At 33.0% G+C, this 19804-nt stretch overlaps 1 protein-coding gene across 1 annotated transcript in view; it reads left to right on the top strand.

Moving 5' to 3' along the window:
* Positions 1 to 19804, top strand: part of Ret (protein kinase receptor Ret oncogene) — a 59858-nt gene that overhangs the window by 20783 nt on the left and 19271 nt on the right. The window contains exons 3-8 of the mRNA XM_018445213.1: positions 12495 to 12701; positions 13052 to 13170; positions 13490 to 13625; positions 14853 to 15106; positions 16666 to 16846; positions 16964 to 17061. Of these exons, the coding sequence (XP_018300715.1) occupies positions 12495 to 12701; positions 13052 to 13170; positions 13490 to 13625; positions 14853 to 15106; positions 16666 to 16846; positions 16964 to 17061 (995 nt within the window). The remainder of the gene's footprint in view (positions 1 to 12494; positions 12702 to 13051; positions 13171 to 13489; positions 13626 to 14852; positions 15107 to 16665; positions 16847 to 16963; positions 17062 to 19804) is intronic.

Below are 19804 nucleotides of genomic sequence, written 5' to 3' on the forward strand. Positions count from 1 at the left end.
CCTATCCGCAATGTCAGTATAGGATTTCGATTGGCAACAGCCAATCTTTTTTTTTCAGTGTACTTGTATTAAAATATTATTAATTAAAACGATAACAAGCAATTCCAAATAAATCTGATTAAATGGTGAAATGTAAAATTTAACTCTTCACTTGTATTGTGAATCTTTTTAAAAACTCAAAATTTCAACAGTCAAAGTTTCTTTTTGTATTCTATTATATGTATAAAAAAGAAAACAATAATATCTGAATTCAAAAAAATTTAGAATACGAAGTAGAGATGTAAAATGATAAAAAAATTTTTCCAATTTTTCACAACTGATTTAGTAAGAAAAATTTAGTGCCGACATGAAAAACACACGGTGTAGACGACGTTAGTGAAAAACAGCGATGCAAACGGAGGGTTAATTATTCGAAATAAACGCATTTACGCAATTAAGGATAAACGCCACTAAATGGTTGCAGCTAAATCTTAATGCTTGATATTTTTACGTATATCTTTTTAGTCCTTTAAATTAATCGAACACAGCTGGACTTGCAATCATAAACTAATTAATAATTTCACAAATCAAATTGATCATAAATTTTGATGATGATGTTAACAACAACTTTAATATCTGTAAATAATTTATTACAAAAAAGCATTTATTTAAATAAATACGATTTACTGGTATTTTATGTTTGATGTTAAAACATTGGTGTTAAAATGAACGTAGTGTTAATGATGATAAACATTAATTAACTATCATCCATTGAGCCCGCCGGAGGCAAAATTAAGGAAGTAGTTGCGTGTGTTAGTCGTGGAGCGATCGCGATATGAAAACTGGGCCATGTTTACCGAGACTTTGATTAAGTCTTCGGCACCTTATTGCCGGTAAAAGCGTGCCGTTGTGCGGTCGGGGTCTGTGAGTAAACTTAGCTTAGCTGTGAGACCAAGAATTGAACATAAAAGTCGAGTTAAAAGCAATTATTTCAGTCGTTCATCAGAAAGATGGGCGAGGAAAAATCAATGATCATCGGCACCACCTGCGTATCGCGCGCGAATTCTCATCGACATACGGTTATACCGCAATACAATCGATCCGATACAAATTAATGTTCCACGAGAACAATTGTCCTTGTTCATAATTTATTTGCCTAATTTATTCGCCCTGGCATGGGAAAGGAACGCTCCGCGAATTAGTTCCGCTACCGGGTGTAGAGAAATTACGTCCGCCGCGTATTTAACGAAGAGCGAGACTCGGCTGGCATGCAAGTTTAATCGCAAGCTCCTAAAGCTGCCGTAATCATCTTTACGACTATTAAAAATGGCGCTATCTACCCGTTGTATCCAGGTGAACTGAGAATTCTGCTGATTTGAGATTATAGAAGTTAAAATTAAAAAGTTATTGTTTTTAAACTTTGATTAAATGTATTTTTCAACTCTGAAAACATCGTTTCTTACGGTGACTATACGCGACTAAAAATCAACAAGTTAATATCTATTACCGCGATTTACATCTATAAATTACTTTGATTCACTTCGCATCGATCCTGTCGTTTATCTCGCAATATCGAAAATATTTTTAACGCGATTTCATTTAATTTTATATTCTTTTCGCTGTCAACGATACAAAATAAATACTATGGAGACGATAAATTTTGAACGATACGTCACAAGCAGTATATTTTTTAATCTAATTAAAATTGTATCATATACACACGCGCGTGCGAGTTTACCTCGATGGCTGAAAATAAACGACGCGAGGTGTTGGCGAAAAGCAGCGAGATGAACATTGTATTGGTGAGACAAAAAAGAAAAAAATTTCGTTTTAATGAATAGATAACTAACTCGCCGCGCAAACAAAATTGAAATGAGTCGCGTCGGAAGAAAAAGAAATTATATGGCATTCTCACGGTTCAGCTCTACTGGGGGAGAATATCTCTTGAAGAAACTCCTTATATTTCCGGGATGATTTTGTTACTTTGTAATGTACGATTCTTAGAAAAGTTTGTTATATTTGCTGCGAAATACAGTTGGGTGTATTATTGCGCGCCGATCCATTAATATGGCTTGTCGTATACCATAAAATTTAATGTACATCTCGTACACGGTAAGCGAATTACTTAAGCGCGGCATTACGATATCGCCCGCAGTATTATTCACCACGGATAAGACCGATTACCTGAACAACGCGAATGTAAAATTAATAATATCCTTTGTCCCTATTATATTTAACGAAATATCATAACGACTAGCATTAAAATATATTTAATAAATAATAAATATATAAATATTACAATACAGTTATATGTACGTAAAATATGTGAAATATACTTCTCTAATAATTCAATGATAATCTTATAAATTAAGCGATATAATTTCTATTATATTATATTATTAAAATGGAAATACACTGAATTTAAAATTTAATTTGGAATAAATGTAAAATGTTTGTGAGATCATTGTTATTTTTCGATTATTCACAAAAAAAATATTTTATAAATTGTAGTTGAATTCAGTTATCTTTAATATAATTGTTGCTACGTAAATAATTGATTTTAATTATAGAGATATGCAATTTTCGTTACCAAAATCTCAAGGTAGTTATAAACTCAAATTTATGACGAACTAGTTATTTGTTAGGAATGTATTAAACAGAGTAATATATCGTGCCAAATCATTAGGGTAATGGATGTATATGCAAAATTTATTCATTTCCCGCATCCGAACTCGCATCACTTCTCGTAAACTCGATGAACTCGAAATTATCGGTTTCCGCAAGAAATATCATGAATACATAATTAAATAAATAAAGTTAATTATGAAGAGAGTGATTTTTATTATAAATTCTTTTTTTATAATATATATTAAACATTTTTTAAATATTCCTTATATAAAACGAGCAAATGTTACATGAAATTTGATGTATAAAATTAAAAGTCCTAATGGACTAAATAATCTATATTGACAGATTTTAGATTATGACGATTTTTCTTAACAATTCGCTTCCCGATATAAAATTACGTCTGCGACCAAATGGAATAGGGCCGTAATGCAATAACAAGTCGCAAGTGTTTACGATTTCGTTTCTCGCCACATACGTTATAGCACGTACGGCATTAACGCACTACGCCAGATATTAACGCATCGATGTTAACGAAGCCGTAAGTTCGTCTCTTAAAAGGTGCGGATACTCGACAACCGCGGAGTTTTCCGTAGAGCCGCGTATGTCGAAGTGTCCTAAATATAGTTGAGGCTATTTCGGAGTTCGGAGTAGAAAGAGGTCGTCCATCGGGATAAGAGCGGGAAAATGAGGAAAATCCAGAAGGGGAAAATAAAAGCGGGATAACAGGCGGTCCTCGTTATTTATCGATGTCGCATGTACGCAGGTGTCTTCACTTTGGGATCTATAGTCCTCGCCAGTCGCGTGCACTGTGCCAGGATCATCTTCTTTGCCAAGTGTCACGACAATAACCAGCCGCTTTTTTCCCTCCCACCTCGAGACCTATTGACACACGTGTTTCATATCACATCAGTCTGTCGCCCGTTCATCAATACGTCAGCTTTAACGGATCGTCAGTATTAAATATCAGGATATTCCCTGTGTGTTTCTTCACATACACGATCGACGCTGCGTCTTTCACATTTTGTGAAGCGAAAAATTCGCGTGAAATTCTTCGATAATGCAATATATAAAAGCAGTAATCTATATATCGATCTTTATGAATTAAAATAAGTACATTATTAAGGGGATGCTGGCGTCATCTGTTTTACCGACAAAATATTATTTTTGTTCCATACTAATTACTTCATATAAACTTCACAGAATTAAAATTTATTTTCCACGATTAAAATACACGTGCTAATATACCTGGCTCTGGTATATTTTGTGTCCAAAGTAGGAGAACATAAAGAAATTATAGATTTCTTTTTCCATTTTTAATATGGCGATCAATGTTGTCAATTTATCAAAACGTGTACTTCGTGAAAAAGTTATGCAAGTTATATACCCGAAATAAAGACACAGCCAAATATAAAATAAAGAAATGAATATATATGAATCGTTAGAATTCAGTTTTTAGAAGCCTAAATAATAACATTTCAATATGCAACAAATTATTATGTATACGTGTACGTGCGATAATAATGTAGTAGTATATAATGACCTATCGATGTCCCGTAAATTGTATGTTTGTATTGTAAATTGTATGTAAATCGTATTTAATTAGCAAAACAACGATTCCGTCGAAGTTTGGTCATCACGCCAGCATCCCTTTAACTGCGAGAACGGATTTTGCAGCGCAGAGATTCTTGTAATAAATATTATTATTATATTAGAGATATAATAATAAATATTATTATTATATTCATTATAATCTCTGTGTGTGATTTTATTGGAACCGTCTTAAAAAATTTTTTTTAATTTATCCGTACTTTAATAAATAATGTATACTGAACAATTAATAGTATTTATAGTATTTATAGTAAACAATTAATTTTTTCAAAATTTTAATTATTTTTTCAACATATACATTATTATGTATATCAGTCATCAGATCTCAGATGACATCGATAGAATTAAATAATTTCAATGGATAATGTCTTCAAATTTTTTTATATATATTACGTAGTATCTGATGGGATTAATATAAAAAAGAAGAATGTTATCTTGTGATTCGGAAACTAAAGTGTGTTAGAACATCAATCGGCACGATTGCATAGTTTGGAGCGAAAAGGAACTTCATCGAGACCGCGAGGGCTGCTACGTTGTATGGCTGCTTATATCGTGTTCACGTTCTCCATTTTCGGGAATGTAACTCGATGTGCAAATACGGGGTTTCTACGTATAACGATCTTGCGTATACCTGCGTTCATGGATGCATACGTTCGTTAGCATTACGAGCGTATCGCCCGCATAAACTGCATCGATCGGTCCGGACAGATTCTCGCGCTCGTCTCCTTCTGCATTATGTACGAGGCTTAAGCCTTTTCAATGTTCAACTTCGACACGTCGTAATTATTCACCGCGATCGAACTTCATAAAGTCGAGTTGTACGAGCCATTAGCCGGAGATTAACTGATAGTTTGCTGCCGAAAATTCGTACAGCGGTTTATATCGTTTGCTATGTTATATTATGTTAGTTCTTAGTTCGATTACAGCATTGATTAGCGCTTTCCTTTTAGAGCAGTTTAATTTTTCTATGGCTATTTATAAAGTTATATATAACCCAATATTGGACGTATATCATTTAATATAAAAATCACAAGTTTAAATATTCAGATAAATATTTATACTTGTATTGTTTATATATATAATATTCAGATAAAGAGATAATAAGTTCATTATATTAATAATTCATTATGTTAATAACTCTATGATTTCAGTAAATGAAATCATTCTCATTATAATATTAATATTATTAATACGAAAATAATGCGTGACATTAATTAATTGAAAAATTATGGTACCTAATATTTAACTGTAATATTAAGTGATTGCAAAAAAGTGAGTTAATTTCTTCACAATAGCAAGGAAATTTGTATATTGAGAGTGATATTTAAAGTACATCGTCTTTAAATATCTGTATCTCCTATTAAAATTAAGATGGTGATAATGCATCTTTATAGCTGGGCTTACTTTATAGCTGGGCTTACTTTATTGTTGCGGCGTTTATTATGACATCTTTATAGCGACACTAGATGAAATGTGATAAGAACAGCAGAACGGTAAAGAAGATGAAATGCGCGAACGTTAGGATGTCTCTCATGGGATAGGTACAATGGAAAGCCTCGAATGATGTGTAAGAGTAGATATTTGTATTGTATGTATTTCTATACAAAAGCTAAAAGATTTATTTAAAATGTATTCAGTTATGCTTCTGCTTGAATAAAATTTCAGGAAATAATATATATTCATATTATAAATTATATTAATATAACATACATTTTATATGATATTACGAACAATGTGAGAAAAGATTTACAAATCAGATATTTATTTCAAGATAATTAAAATTAAAGTATTTTAAGAAGTTTTAAATCTCTTTTCTTTTAATTTTTAAAAAGAATTTTTCCTCAACTGTTAGGAATTTAAATTTTAAAGAATATAAATTAAGATAGGAAAAACATAATTTACATTATTATAGGATTTAAGACGGTTTGAAAAAGTTCTTCAATCATGCCCCACTGCCTCTGAAAGAAAAATCATCCAGGAAATTTTCTTGCCAAGTCAATAATGGTGTTTGCGTTGCGTACTTCAACGTAATATATATTTCATGAATTCATCGGAGGTAGGTGTAAAAATCATACGAACGAATTGACGCTTAATATACGTTCTTCCGATGTTATATATGAAGTGTCGTGATGTAGAAAATTCTATAAGTGGCATAAGCCGAGCTCATCCGCTACTTTCGCCGCTCAGTGTCGAAAGCCCTAAGCGCTCCCGTCTCGTAAGTCATATCGACAACCCAGCACTTAAGAATACGAGCGTTGCAATGTTCTTCTTTTCCGAGCAAAAACTTTTTTAAGTAGAAGTAGCTTTCCATGAATATGATCGGCTTTTCTTTCACCACGATAACATATCATCGCGATTTAAAGCTAGTTCTTTAAAGCGTGCGCGTTATTCTGGCACGTTATTAACGCGCAAAAGTTTTATATCATAACTTTGTTATCTTGAAAGTTTAACGATATAATCGCATTTAAATCTGACTTTATAAAGATTATCATATATAAGAAAGATATTTTAAAAATAAAAGAACTTGTATTATATACTAAAAAATATATGTAATTTTTTAAAAAATATGTGTAAAATAATAAAAATCATATTGTATTATTCATTTCTTCGAAACTAAACTTGTCACAAATTCTTTTATCTTTTAATTTTTTTATTGCAATTCAGATGCTGTGGTCGCCCCTCGCTAGCTTTCTTGTTTAAACTTCTTACTCTACTATGTATGATACAGTGAAATTGTGACCGTAGAGCTTGCATGATGATATACGTAATTCATTCCTAATCCCCGACGAAAGTCAGGTGGATCTCGGTTTTCCAGAACAGGAACGAGCTTGCATCGAGAGGCAGACGACGCCATGGACACGTCGGGCAAAATGGTTTAATAAACGACCCGTGGTGTCGTTTATATGTCTCGGGGTGAGCTCGGACCGCGGAATAAACAATTCTGGGCATCCATGGAGAATCCCTGGGATTAACGTTCCGCCGTCGTACCAATAAAGCGGGGTTACAGAATGTCATTATGGTAGACAGGCGGCAGAAATACCGCGCTACCTACTTCATCTACTAGGCGAAGCCTCTTTTATTTTCATTGCCACCTCGAAAAATTACACCGCCGACCACGCTATTTTTACGACTCTTCGAAACTACGTCCGCTTTTACCTAAAAAGCGCGAGGAGCCTCTGCGAGAACGAACGGTGATAATCGACAGCGTCGGAATTAAGTTTAGGCGCATAAACAAATATCGCATTTTTTATCACAATTTAAAAATTATAATAGATAAAATTATTGTTGTAGATCAAATTATTTACAGAAAAATTACGCATGTCAAATAAAAAATTTAAAAACTCCAAGAAGAAATCGTAACAACATTATTTGTTCTAGACATGAAAATAAAGTGACATTCATAATAATAATTCCCTTTTAGGTACTATTCGTGTTGAATGGACCTTAACTACCGCATTGAAATGCAAATTAATACCCTTAACTCGTCCAATATTACCAGAAAATATTAAATCGATCGTTCGAAGGGGATAATGAGAAATGTGGCAGCCAAAGTCCATTAGGCTTTGTTCCACGTTTACAACAGAAACCTGTAATGAAATGGTCACTAGATCTAAATGCAATACATTATTATACTTACACGATAGCGTCCGATTATTAGTGAACATTTATCAAGAAAGCTTATTTCGCACAGCTGATTCCCCAAGATCCGCAGCTGATTTACGACTCGCATAAGCGCAAATCGAATCCATCCATTGCGAAAATGATCGTACGCGGAATTTCAGTAGCATTCTCGATAGAACCTATTTTACGTAAACCACGTCTAAAATTCGCATATTTAATCGACTGCCGATAAACATAAGTAAAGCCAATGCTAGCAGTAATAAATCTCCCTGACAATTTTATTTAAATGGAGATAATACGAATTAAAAGGAATTTTTATTCTTATTTTATATCTTATTTATTAGATATTATTTTAAATGTATTTGTTTTATATATATTATTAACTTTATATCTTTTTAGAGCTTACAGTATTAATTTTATTTGTTTATTAAAATTTCTCCTTTATATTTGTAAAATATACATATTAGACAATACATTTTCTATTATAAAATTGTATCTCTCGAATATGTGTGTGTAAATACAATGTTCAGGTCTCCAAATATTCCAATAATGCAGCTTGACATTCGGTGCCGAGAATTCAATTACAGGAAAAGACACAGAAGGAGACGTCTGCGAGACGTATCTGCCCGGCGGTATTATCCACTCTTGAATATGCAAACGCTACTTCGTACGACGTTTAACACGCCAAGAACTCCCCTACGGTCGATCACACCTAGGGTACAAACGGCCTGCAGCGGATGTACCTAAATGCATGTGGAACTTAAGTACGTGTTTCGTGATACAGTGAGATTTATTCGACGATAACGTACTGTAGTATAGTATCCAAGATGGTATCTTGAAATGAAAGTGCTAGAAAGAAGAAATTCATTCAGATTTCATTCACCATGTTTCTTCTTTTAGATTTATCGTTTCTCTTTTATTTATTATTTTAAAATGCATTATTTTGTATTTTGCTGTTTCAGACTCTGGAATTTTATAAAGTTATTAATATATTTCTTAATAGTCTGATTTTATTGAAATCTATATCCACGTCTTGGAAGAAGAACAATCAATTTCATTTTATAATTCAAGAATATAATTGAGGAAACTATTCAATGTGGGAACATAGAACATCTTTGCCTCCGTGTCACAGAATTAATTGTTCTCCCTCCAATGAGAGGTAGGAAATTACTATTCAAATTAAGAACTCACGCTGAATATGTCTTATTGTAGTGGGAGGAGAAGAGATACAAATGGTAATTTACACACTTGTTACACAAATTAGCATCTAGACAGACGCATTAAATATGAGCACGTGTAAAATAATCAACTGCTTAAAAAGAATTTTTCGAGACTAACCATTACATGACATTGATTTTTAATACTCAGAAAAATAGCTTTTAAATAAAATCATAAAATATTTAAAAAATTAAATTTTGAAAAATGTATATTTTAACAAACAATTCTATATCTTTTAGAAATTTTTAAAAAATTAAGTTTTATAAAACTCTAAAAAAAACTTTTGAAAAAATTTATCTAAATATTATCTGTAGTATATAGTTTATTTGTAACAAAGTGTAATGAGATCTTGCAATTAAATTGCTTTGCCATAATATAATTTACGAAAAAGCCTTGCGTTTATTATTTCCAACTCGTAAATCATTGATTATTTAAATATTTTAATCGAAACAAATTTTTTTTTAAGTTATTAGTAAATCTAATGTTAATGATGGGTTTTTTGAAACACCTCGTACACCTTGTATTCTCCTGTGAGTGTCTGAGAAATATCTTTCGAGGGTGGTGTCAAGGAACTTGCGTGGAAGGAAGGGCGGGTTGTAAAAGTGCTCGTAATCGTTTCGTCTGTATCTAACCTCACACGCGATCCATGGATTAAAATTAACAACTGCTCCGGCATATATTGATTGCACGCTCACCTTGACATCGAACGGGAGGTTCGTTCCTCCAAGTCAGCAACGATGATCGCACGCGAAGGTGTAGAAAACCTTGGTAATGTCTCCCTCTCTCGACATTGAACCTGCTCGCGTAAACACCGAAATTAGCCACTGTCCATCGGAAAATAGGATCGTTGTTTCAGTATTTAACGCGACCTCGTAACAATCTCTTCGAGTGAGCTTAAACTAAAAGTCTGGTATGACTCATTGTCAAGATCCAAATTGAGACTGTCTTTCAATAATCCCTCGATTAACTCTAACTTTGAGTTTAATGTGCGTTTAACTAAAATTATGCTAAGAAATATGAAAATGTCACAAACGTATTCACAAAAAAGCCCAAATTTTCATTTTTCTTATAAGTTTTGCAGAAGTGAACCTTATTATAGGTAAAAAAGAATGATTGAATAGAGAATAGAAAATATATAAATATATACAATTTAAACATAAATTTAATAAATAACTTAATGCTCATTATATTAAATTAATAATGATTCTTCATATTGTCAGAATTTTATAATAACTTTTGTATAACAAAATAAAATCATAAGATGTACATAATATATACACAATAAAATATATTGTAATAAATAATATTTATGTAAAAGAGTTTAGATAGAGAACATCAAACAATAAAATGAGAAAATATGTTTTATTCTGAATATGTTTTATTGACAATGTAGTGTAAAAGAAAAAAGTATACAAATATATAATAACTTGCTTTCTACAATGTTTTATTGTGTATTATGTACATCTTATATATTCTTACTTTATTATAGAAAAGACATTAAAATCCTATCAATATAAAAGATCGCTATAAATATGTAACGACTATACTATCTCTTAAATCCCTCGATCCTCTTTGACAGTTGCACTTAGGGGAGCAATATCATCATTTCACAAGAGCGACGGAATATCCCCAGGCCGCTCCTGGCACGATCGAGACGATACAAATTCTTATCGTCAAGTATATAGACTATCGTCGAATGTCCATTCCAATCGAAATTGGAAATAGTCGTCGAATAAAAAGAAACCCACCTAATCATAAGAAACAGAACTAAAATTAGAGAGAGAGAACAACTTTCGTCGTTTCTCGCATAAATATCTACTGACCAAATAATTTTCTATTTCCAAAGTAAGATGTCTGTGTGTTTGCGATATTTATTTAACATATAACATAAATACGTAGACATTTTTAAATTTTGTGATTACAGATTTAATTCCAAATTTGTTAAAATAAATATATATCGCATCACATTTCTTTTATATTTACATTTTTCTAAAATTTATACTCTTTAAGATTCATTATATAAGATTAGACTTATATCACTTTTGAAACAAACAACTTCTATAACGTTGTCATATTTTTACGTATCTCAGATCTAAAATTACGTACGGTAGAAGAGAGTTTTTCCTGTCTCTCGTGGGCGCTTATCGTCATATAATTTATAATATATGACGGGGAGCATGAGAGGAAAAGTCGCGTCTCGACGTAATTTATTCGCCGGACGTGGCGGCGACGATCTCCAAGAGCTTGTTCGACGTAAGCTCAAACGTAGAAATCGCCAGACGATCGGCTTCGACGTATATATCGTAACGTATGCCTTACGCCAGACGGCCTTTAGATCGTCTCGTGACATATTTTATTCAGCGGAGTACATTTTTGCGGCTGAACACGTTTCTACCATTTAGAAACGCAAGTCCTGCATGCACATACCAGAGTACTTAACCTAAAGCTTGCAAAAAGAATCCTTGTGGTATCACGAAAAATGATTACTTGACCAGCCTCCTTTCTACTTCCACAAAATTGGTTTTGTTAATACTTCAAACAAGAACACGAAAACTATTGAATATTCACCTTTAGGCAAAAATGCAAATTCTCTTGCTGCTATGAAATATACATCAGAGAGACAGACTTTTCTTTGATGTCATTTATTCTCTTTCTTTTTTCCTTTTTTCCTCTCTATACAAAATAGTAAAACTGAACTCAGATTCTGATAAATGGTAGTCTTCGATTATTTAAACATTAAGCAAGCTTTCGCAACACTATTAAATTTCCATTAATTCCATGACAGATTTTACTCTCACGTTTCTTGCATTTTTTTAATAAAAAATTAAATACCCTCAGTTGCACAAACATATAGAAGACTCCTAACACAAATACTTATATAATAGATTTATTTGGAAATATTCTTTGCAATTCGCGTGATAAAGAAAAAATGTTGCAAATATTATTTTTAGAAAAACAGAATTAATAATAATAGTTAACAAAATTGTTATCATATTAAGTAAAAAAAATTTAATAGAAACTATCCTTTTTATTTTTTTCCGCTTGTTGATATTTCTATCAACTTTTAATGCCACAACGATGGCAAACAGCGACAAGGTGTACGTGACATTTCCAAGTACTAAGTAACGTGTGCGACGTGTGCGAGAAATTGTCAGCAAAATCGATGAAACTGAAGTTATTACATCACTATATAGTATACATACCATTACTACCATTTACTTCCCGAAATTTGGCAGTGCTCTCCTACGCTTCCGGTGAGCCATTGAGTTCGTTTTGCGGAGGATTTACGAGTGAAAGGCCATTGTTCTTGGACGCGACAATTTTCAGGAACGATATCTGATATAAGTCAGCCTAAGGCAATCTGAAAATCCTATCCGGAAAAATTGCGGAGGAAGAGGCTACTGATAAGAAACGAATAAAAGTATTTCTTTTTGTTTCAGGACTTTATTTCCCGCAATCGAACCTCACTTTAAAGGTCCCATACTTGGGTCGACACGACAAGGTCAAATTAATCAGTCTTAGGACTCTTCGGAACGATTCGACTACGCCGCAAAATGTGGAGTACCATATCCGGATGCCACGAGAACAGTCTGTAATTTACCTTAGGAATTTGAGCGATGTTATGCTACGGAATCTTCCGAAAAATGGTAGAAACATTTTTACTTATTATTTTTTAAGAAAATCTTATTTAATATTATTGAGAAATGAAATAACTTTGGCCCATCACAATCGCGGGATAACTTTGACCCAAGTTGTAAAAAATACCTAAACAGCATGTTCAAAATCAAAACATAAGTAAGACGTCTTAAAATTTCTTTAAAACATTTTTAGAATGTCTTATGTCCCTATTTTGACATGAGTCATGTTTAGGTACTATCAAAATTTGAGCCAAAGTTATCCCCATTTTGAGCCTAAATTATTTTATTTTATGGTATGAAAGATAATAAAATATGTAGATAATTTTAGCTAAAATAGTTTTTATTTTTTGTATTGTAAGGCGCACTTAATATCGTTATCAAAGCGACGGAAAAGAATTTTGACGAAGCGGTACTCGAAATAAAACTGCAACCAGTACCAGTAAAAGGAAAAACAATCAATTGTGCAGATTTCGTACAGGTAAATTCTCGTAATAAACTACTTCCTCCTGAATATTCGCACGAGTGTCCCATTTATAATAACTCATTAATCATCGCAATTGTCATCTGGAATTCATACTATGCGCATAAATAATAAAACTAATCTGGTTAATGAAAACATTGAATAATAAGCCATTTATTATTCGGTGAATATAAAGCCATCACAAGTAGTCGTAAAAATTTGTTTCACTCGATCGTTTTGTGATATAAAAGAATAAACGATCATTGAAATGTCAAGGTGTATACGAGATATTATAGTTTATCGGAGGTGTTAGTCCACAAAGTTCCTCGTGTTGTAGGATATGTGCTTCTGGAACACGTCAAGATACAAGATTTACGAGAATCAACCAGTCACCATGATTGGCATGTTCGGTCCAGAGACATACAGCTACGTGTGTCCCGAATTTCGCGTCACCAGATATGAATTATTGAATGGCAAGTATCTTCAGTGACATCTCAATCCTTTCAGTTTCAATCCTTTTAAATCCAATCTCGTATAATTCCATTTGATTATTTATTAATAGAAATCGTTCAAATTTTAAACATTAATTTATCTATAAATTTTCAACTAATTTGTAACATAAATGACTTTCTAACATAACTGAAATGTCCAACATAAAATAAGCTTATGAAGAATTTTTGGAATTTGGAAACTTAATTCTCTACGCGTTTGGAATTTTCATGTTCCTCGATAAATCGTATCGTCGCTCTAGCGATCTTCGTTAAACCGTCAAGTTCATGTTTACGAGAGATAAATCTTTCATCAAGAATCGAGCATTTTTCACTGACAAAGCCGGGAAAGCAGCCAAACGGTGATTGATTCGAATTATTCGACGTAAAATACGAATAAATCTGCCGCAACTGTTCGCGACAGCAAGCGGCGCTAAAGCTGCTGTCGGATCAGAGCAAAAGTGTCATCATTAAAATTCGCTGAAGACGTCGTCTATATCACAGTGACATAATATGTGACGGTAGAAACTCGTGGCCCTCTTTGTGTGCGTCGAATCATATATCAAATCCCCGAATCCCTTCGCCGACGATTTCAATTTTATTTTTCAGCGTTTGAAACAATAGAAGTGGCTACCGGGAAAATGTTGCGAGCGCCATATTTCAAATGCGATTTTTTAGGAGAGAGTTTAATCTAACACTAGTGAGATATAAACATTAAACTTTTAAACTGCGAAAAAAGTACACCCACATATACAAATATATACACACAAATAACTCATACATTAAAATACTAATTTAAATATTGTGTTAAATAAATAATATAGGTATTATTTGTAAATGCATGCATCAGTATTGCATCATTAATAATAACTTTAATCGATTCTAAAATTACGGATATGAAAGTAACGGAATTAAGTAACGTATTTATTAATTTTTTATTAATAATTTAATATATTAAAATGATATATGTATATTAGACCTTTTATATTTTATGACAATATTTTTCATTAGATTCTTATCTAATAATTTGGCGCTTGCACCATATATTGTTCTTGGAATCTCTTCGATTATGTTAATTTATGCTAATGATGTTGGAGCTTTGCTGCCACAAACCACTTTTGAATAACGTTTCCACTATGCTACACTTGATATTGGACGTAAAGCATGCCGTTATAGGAACAATAATATAAATTTTACTTTCATCTTTTTCAGGGACAGACTATTTTCACGTAGTCGACGGTAAATTATTTGCAAACGCATCCTTGGACCGAGATGTTATCGGACCTCCGAGGGGACCCGGACCTCATGTCAAGATCCAGGTGAGATGTGTCGTTTGGGAAGAAAAGACCGGAATGCAGCACGTGCAAACGGACGTCCTCACTATCGACGTCCTGGATGAAGACGATAATCCTCCGACGGTGCAAGGCAACACTTCCATTGCTATAACGCTTCAGGAATTCTCCAAGGTAATTTTATATCAGAGCGAAATCGAGCTAATCAAAATCGAACCATATTAACGCTTGCCAAGATCGTTCGAGTAGCTTAGGAGACCAATTAACTTCCTGGTATTAAGGAAGTCAGATTTATCGTCATCCGAGCATTAGAACGCCGCTGATTTATATCAAAATCCCTCTCGGTTTAGTTCTAATCTAACTTTATAATCCTGATAATATTCACTTTTTGTACCTTTTACTGAAAGAAAATTTAATTGTTATTGAATCAAACTTTAAGTGGCGCCTTTATTTATAAATACATACATAAGATGTAAAAATTTTGAAAAGTGATATAAAATATCTATCTCAATTACATTTTTGCAAGGATATCATAAAAAAAATTATTTAAAAATATAAGTAAAAATCGAATAAGGATTTATCTTTTTGCGGGAATGGCTTTAACTTTTTTTAACTGTCTTTATCTTTTTTTACTGACATGTTTAACAACCGGGAACATTTTATTTGGCAAATTCAGTGTTTTTCAGTGAACGAATTGCGTTTTCTAACTATGGTGTCACTACGCTGAAAACGAGACTTAATCAAGCGCTCATTGTTCGTATAATTACTGCGTTGTTTTCAACGCGACGTGCATAATAAAAGGGAAACGCCAAATGTGAAGAGTATTACAAAAGATATGCAAGAATGATGAAGTACACCTACGGCGAGAGAGGAATAGCTTTTGGGATTGATCCTGATTAAACCTCTTTCAGAATGCCTCTCTCCAACTCCTTTCCTTCAAATTCTTTTCTTTCTTCTTTATTCTTAATAGTCCTTGGTAAACACCTTTTTTTCTTTCATTCAGCTGTTACTTTTTATTGTTCATTTCATTTCAATGAAGAAGCAATTACTTCGTTCAAATACCGAAATACCTGAAAATTTCCACGAATCTAGTTGAAGATTTTAATGAACGAAGTTCGATCGGTTAATGGAAATCTCAAGTCTTTTCACTAAATACAATAAAAATACTTAAAACGATTACTAAGGGAGAAGTAATTTAATACCTACTATTAAAGATTATAAAAAACAGTCATGCTAAAAACAATGAATATAAATAAATTAGAAAAGAATAATTGAAATAATAATGTTTATTTTGATTTATATATAAAATAGATAATTATGTGTACGTTAATAAAGTATATGCAATTAAATTAATATAGTATAAAAGTCACATTTTAATGATATAAAACATTACGAAAAGAAATTATTTCAATGAACGAAGAAGGCCATATTTATTCAAGGCGAGTTTTTAGTGCTTAATAATATTGTGTCAATTTTTACAATTTCTAGTTCAAACAATCTGTGTATCTATTATTTATTGGTCTTGAAATACAATCTTAGACTGAAGTTGAAGTATATAATATTGCAGATATATTAAACTGACAAGTAGTTCAATATTATTGATGCGAATAAGCATCTTTAAAGCAATGTAAATAATTTATTGCGAAAAATATTACCTTAAGATTTGAACCTGAATCTTCCGAATTCCGTGCGAGCGTCTTGTTTATTAACCCTATAAAATATTTATTTTACAGGGTTATCAATTGGTAGATGAGAATTATTTGATCCTGAGAGACGCGGATGCGGTGACCAGCAACCAGTATAGCGTTCGTCTGCTTGACGATACCTCCAAAGCTTTGAACATCACTTACAGCATTTTGCCAATCGAACATCACATGCGTCCGGATGAGGTGCCTTCCACCGGCATTTTTCCCAGTAAGTATCGAACATTTGTTCAAGCACCGTCCTCATTTCGCATTTCATTTCAGTTGACAAATGCTGGCGTGTATCTCCTACGTCCGTAATCGGAAATTCGTTTCATATATTTTTCAGGGATTATTACAGAGAAGACGTTGTTACCGAAATCACCGTATCGTGTAGTCCTTCAAGTCAAGGATGAGTCGCTTCTCGCAGGATACGGGGCAAATTCGGTGAGTCAGTATCGATTCTATGTCATCAACACTCATTGGCAAGATACTTCAACTACTTGCTTCATTTGCAATGTGTCAAAGGACAGTGGCCAAGTTAACTTAAGAGCCGATTTTGAGCATGGCAGCATGTGGTAGAGTAAAAGCCTAGTTCCTTAACTTTCCTCAATGCACTTTAAAGATCAGAATGCTCCAAAGTTTGCCTCTATAATCTCTCTGATAGTTTAGAGACCTAGAAGGATAGATATTTTATTTTACTTTGTTTGTATTCAAATAGTTAGTTTGAAAATCAGATTTTCATAGTATCTTTACGGAAATCTAATATTGGGCAATTTATTGTTAAAAGACAGTAATTAATTGCTTATTTAAAGTACTAATAGCACTACAAATGCTTTTAATATTTAAAATAAGTAAAAAATTACTGTCTTTTAGTATTAAATTGGCCAGTATTAGATTTCTATAACAAGACAAATACTAAATAAGAACCGAAATTACAGAAAAGAACGATGTTTGCAATTTGCTACGATTCTGCTTCAAAAAAACATTTGTTAAAAATTAATCGATGTATCAGAGAATCAAATCAGAGCTCTTCGTAATGCACTGGCTATTCATTCGAAATGAACGAAGCACATGTGCAACGTGCCGCATTGGGAATCTATTGTTCGATTAAAAAAGTTCGCATCGATAAATTTCGTAATATCGGCAGAGGTCCCCCGATATCTCACCGCCGTATGTCATTTGTAAACGGCATTGGCAAAACTCGAGGCGAAAGTGTACCGTACTGATCCCATAATTCGCGGAGAACCTAGTTTTATATATGAGAAGACTAAGACGTCCGTGATATCTCATAAGATCTATGACACTTTACGTGAAACGTGAAACTTTCATCCCCATGAAAGATTATTTTCATTCATTTACAGCAAGTACAAATCGCTCCGATAATCATAACGACTTCTGAAATTTAAGTTTAATTGTTACAACGAGAGAGAGAGAGATAAATTCGCTATACTAGAATATGTAATTAAATAACTGTTAAATTAAACAATAATATCATTTTTTGTTAAATTAAATTCTCTTATTGTTTGAGATTTCTTTTTAAAGCTCCGCCCTTTTTGAAATAAAAATATTTATCAACCAATTTCTTAAGACTCGTCCCCATTAAAGGCGATCGGCATACTAGTTTCTTTTACTTTTTTATAAAAAGTAGAAGAAAAAGCCGGTATACTAAACGACGTGATCGGCTTCAATGGGGATGAGCTTTACTTTGTTAATTTCAAAACTAAATTAATTCCAACGCACTCTCTCAAAGCGTATTCAATATTTGCATAAATACGAGCGTTCTCTCTTAAATGCAAATTTCCTCTCACGTCCGTCGAATCCACTTCCAATCGGCGTAAAACGACATCGATCTGAGCTTGTATCGAGGAAATCGAAAGATAAGGACTCATTAATGGCCATTAGTCGTGTGCCTTGCATCCGTAATCCTCGCTCCGCCGTATAATCGGAGGCCATTAAACAATTAGGTGGTGAAATCTCGCCTTGTTAGAGGTTCCTTGGGGTGCGGCATTGATTTCGCGGAGGCGGCTAATCGCGGATTAAATACCTGCGCCATCTGAAATTGGCGTATGAGTTTAAGTCACTTATTGTCGAGCTTCGTTTCGAATAATATGCGAGTCGTTAACGCGGCTCTCGATGTTTTTCTTGACAAACGAATGATGTCTCTTTCTAGAAATTTTTTTGTGCTTGGAAAAGAAACATTCGTTCGATCGAGGTAATCCTTGAGATAATCTGACTGACCGGTCGATATGTTGAAATTCGCAACGAAACTTCCGGAATTGCGACACAAAGCGCAATATGCACGAATAAATGCATTATCCGCGTTAGAATGCAATTTCCAAATATTTTATCTATAATTTTTGTTATGAGAATGCTTAAACATTTAGATATATCTAACAGAATTTGTAGTCAATTCACATAATTAAGTTAAAAAATTAAGTTAAATATCAAATAAAGAAACTGAAATCTCGATGAATTTAAGATTGCCCAGTTGACACAAATTGAAAGTAACATAACGTCAATGTTATAATTTCGGACTCCACAATATAACTGTTATGTAATACTATGCCTTATATTACATTTATATTGTAGAGTACGAAATTATAACACTGACGTTATATTATTTTCGGTCCGTGTTGACTGGGTGCTAAAGAGTTTTTCTAGTTTTCTAACATAATAGATTTAATTGCAAAATTATTTAATATACAAGTTAAATGTGTCACGTTGAAAAATAAGATTTTAGATTTGATAGAATAATGATAGATTTATAAATGTCTTGATAGAAATATATGTAACGCTAAATATGTTAAGAGAAAATTATATTAATTTCTCACTACAAATCGACAGATTCATCAAGAAATCTTAAATCTAATAAAATTCCACTCGCACAATTGTGCCACACGTGTGGAACATATGTCACTCTGATATGTAATTGAAAAGAGGATAACGATTGTAGAATGGTATGCGAAAGCGATAATAATCGGATGGTATTCGTTCTAATTCGAGCCGTGCTCATCGTGCACCTTTAATGGATACCCTATATCATTCGCGCCTCGCACGACTAGCTGCTTAAATTGAAACCACGCGAGAAAATAAATCTCGACGCCGATATCCAAGCGACCTCAGCGACCTGCTCTTGATATATATCCCGTGACCCTTAAATCAGGCCGTGTTTGAAGTATCAACGATC

The sequence above is a fragment of the Mycetomoellerius zeteki genome, unplaced genomic scaffold (assembly GCF_001594055.1).
Source record: "Mycetomoellerius zeteki isolate Tzet28-1 unplaced genomic scaffold, Tzet1.0 scaffold156, whole genome shotgun sequence".
Lineage (NCBI taxonomy): Eukaryota > Metazoa > Arthropoda > Insecta > Hymenoptera > Formicidae > Mycetomoellerius > Mycetomoellerius zeteki.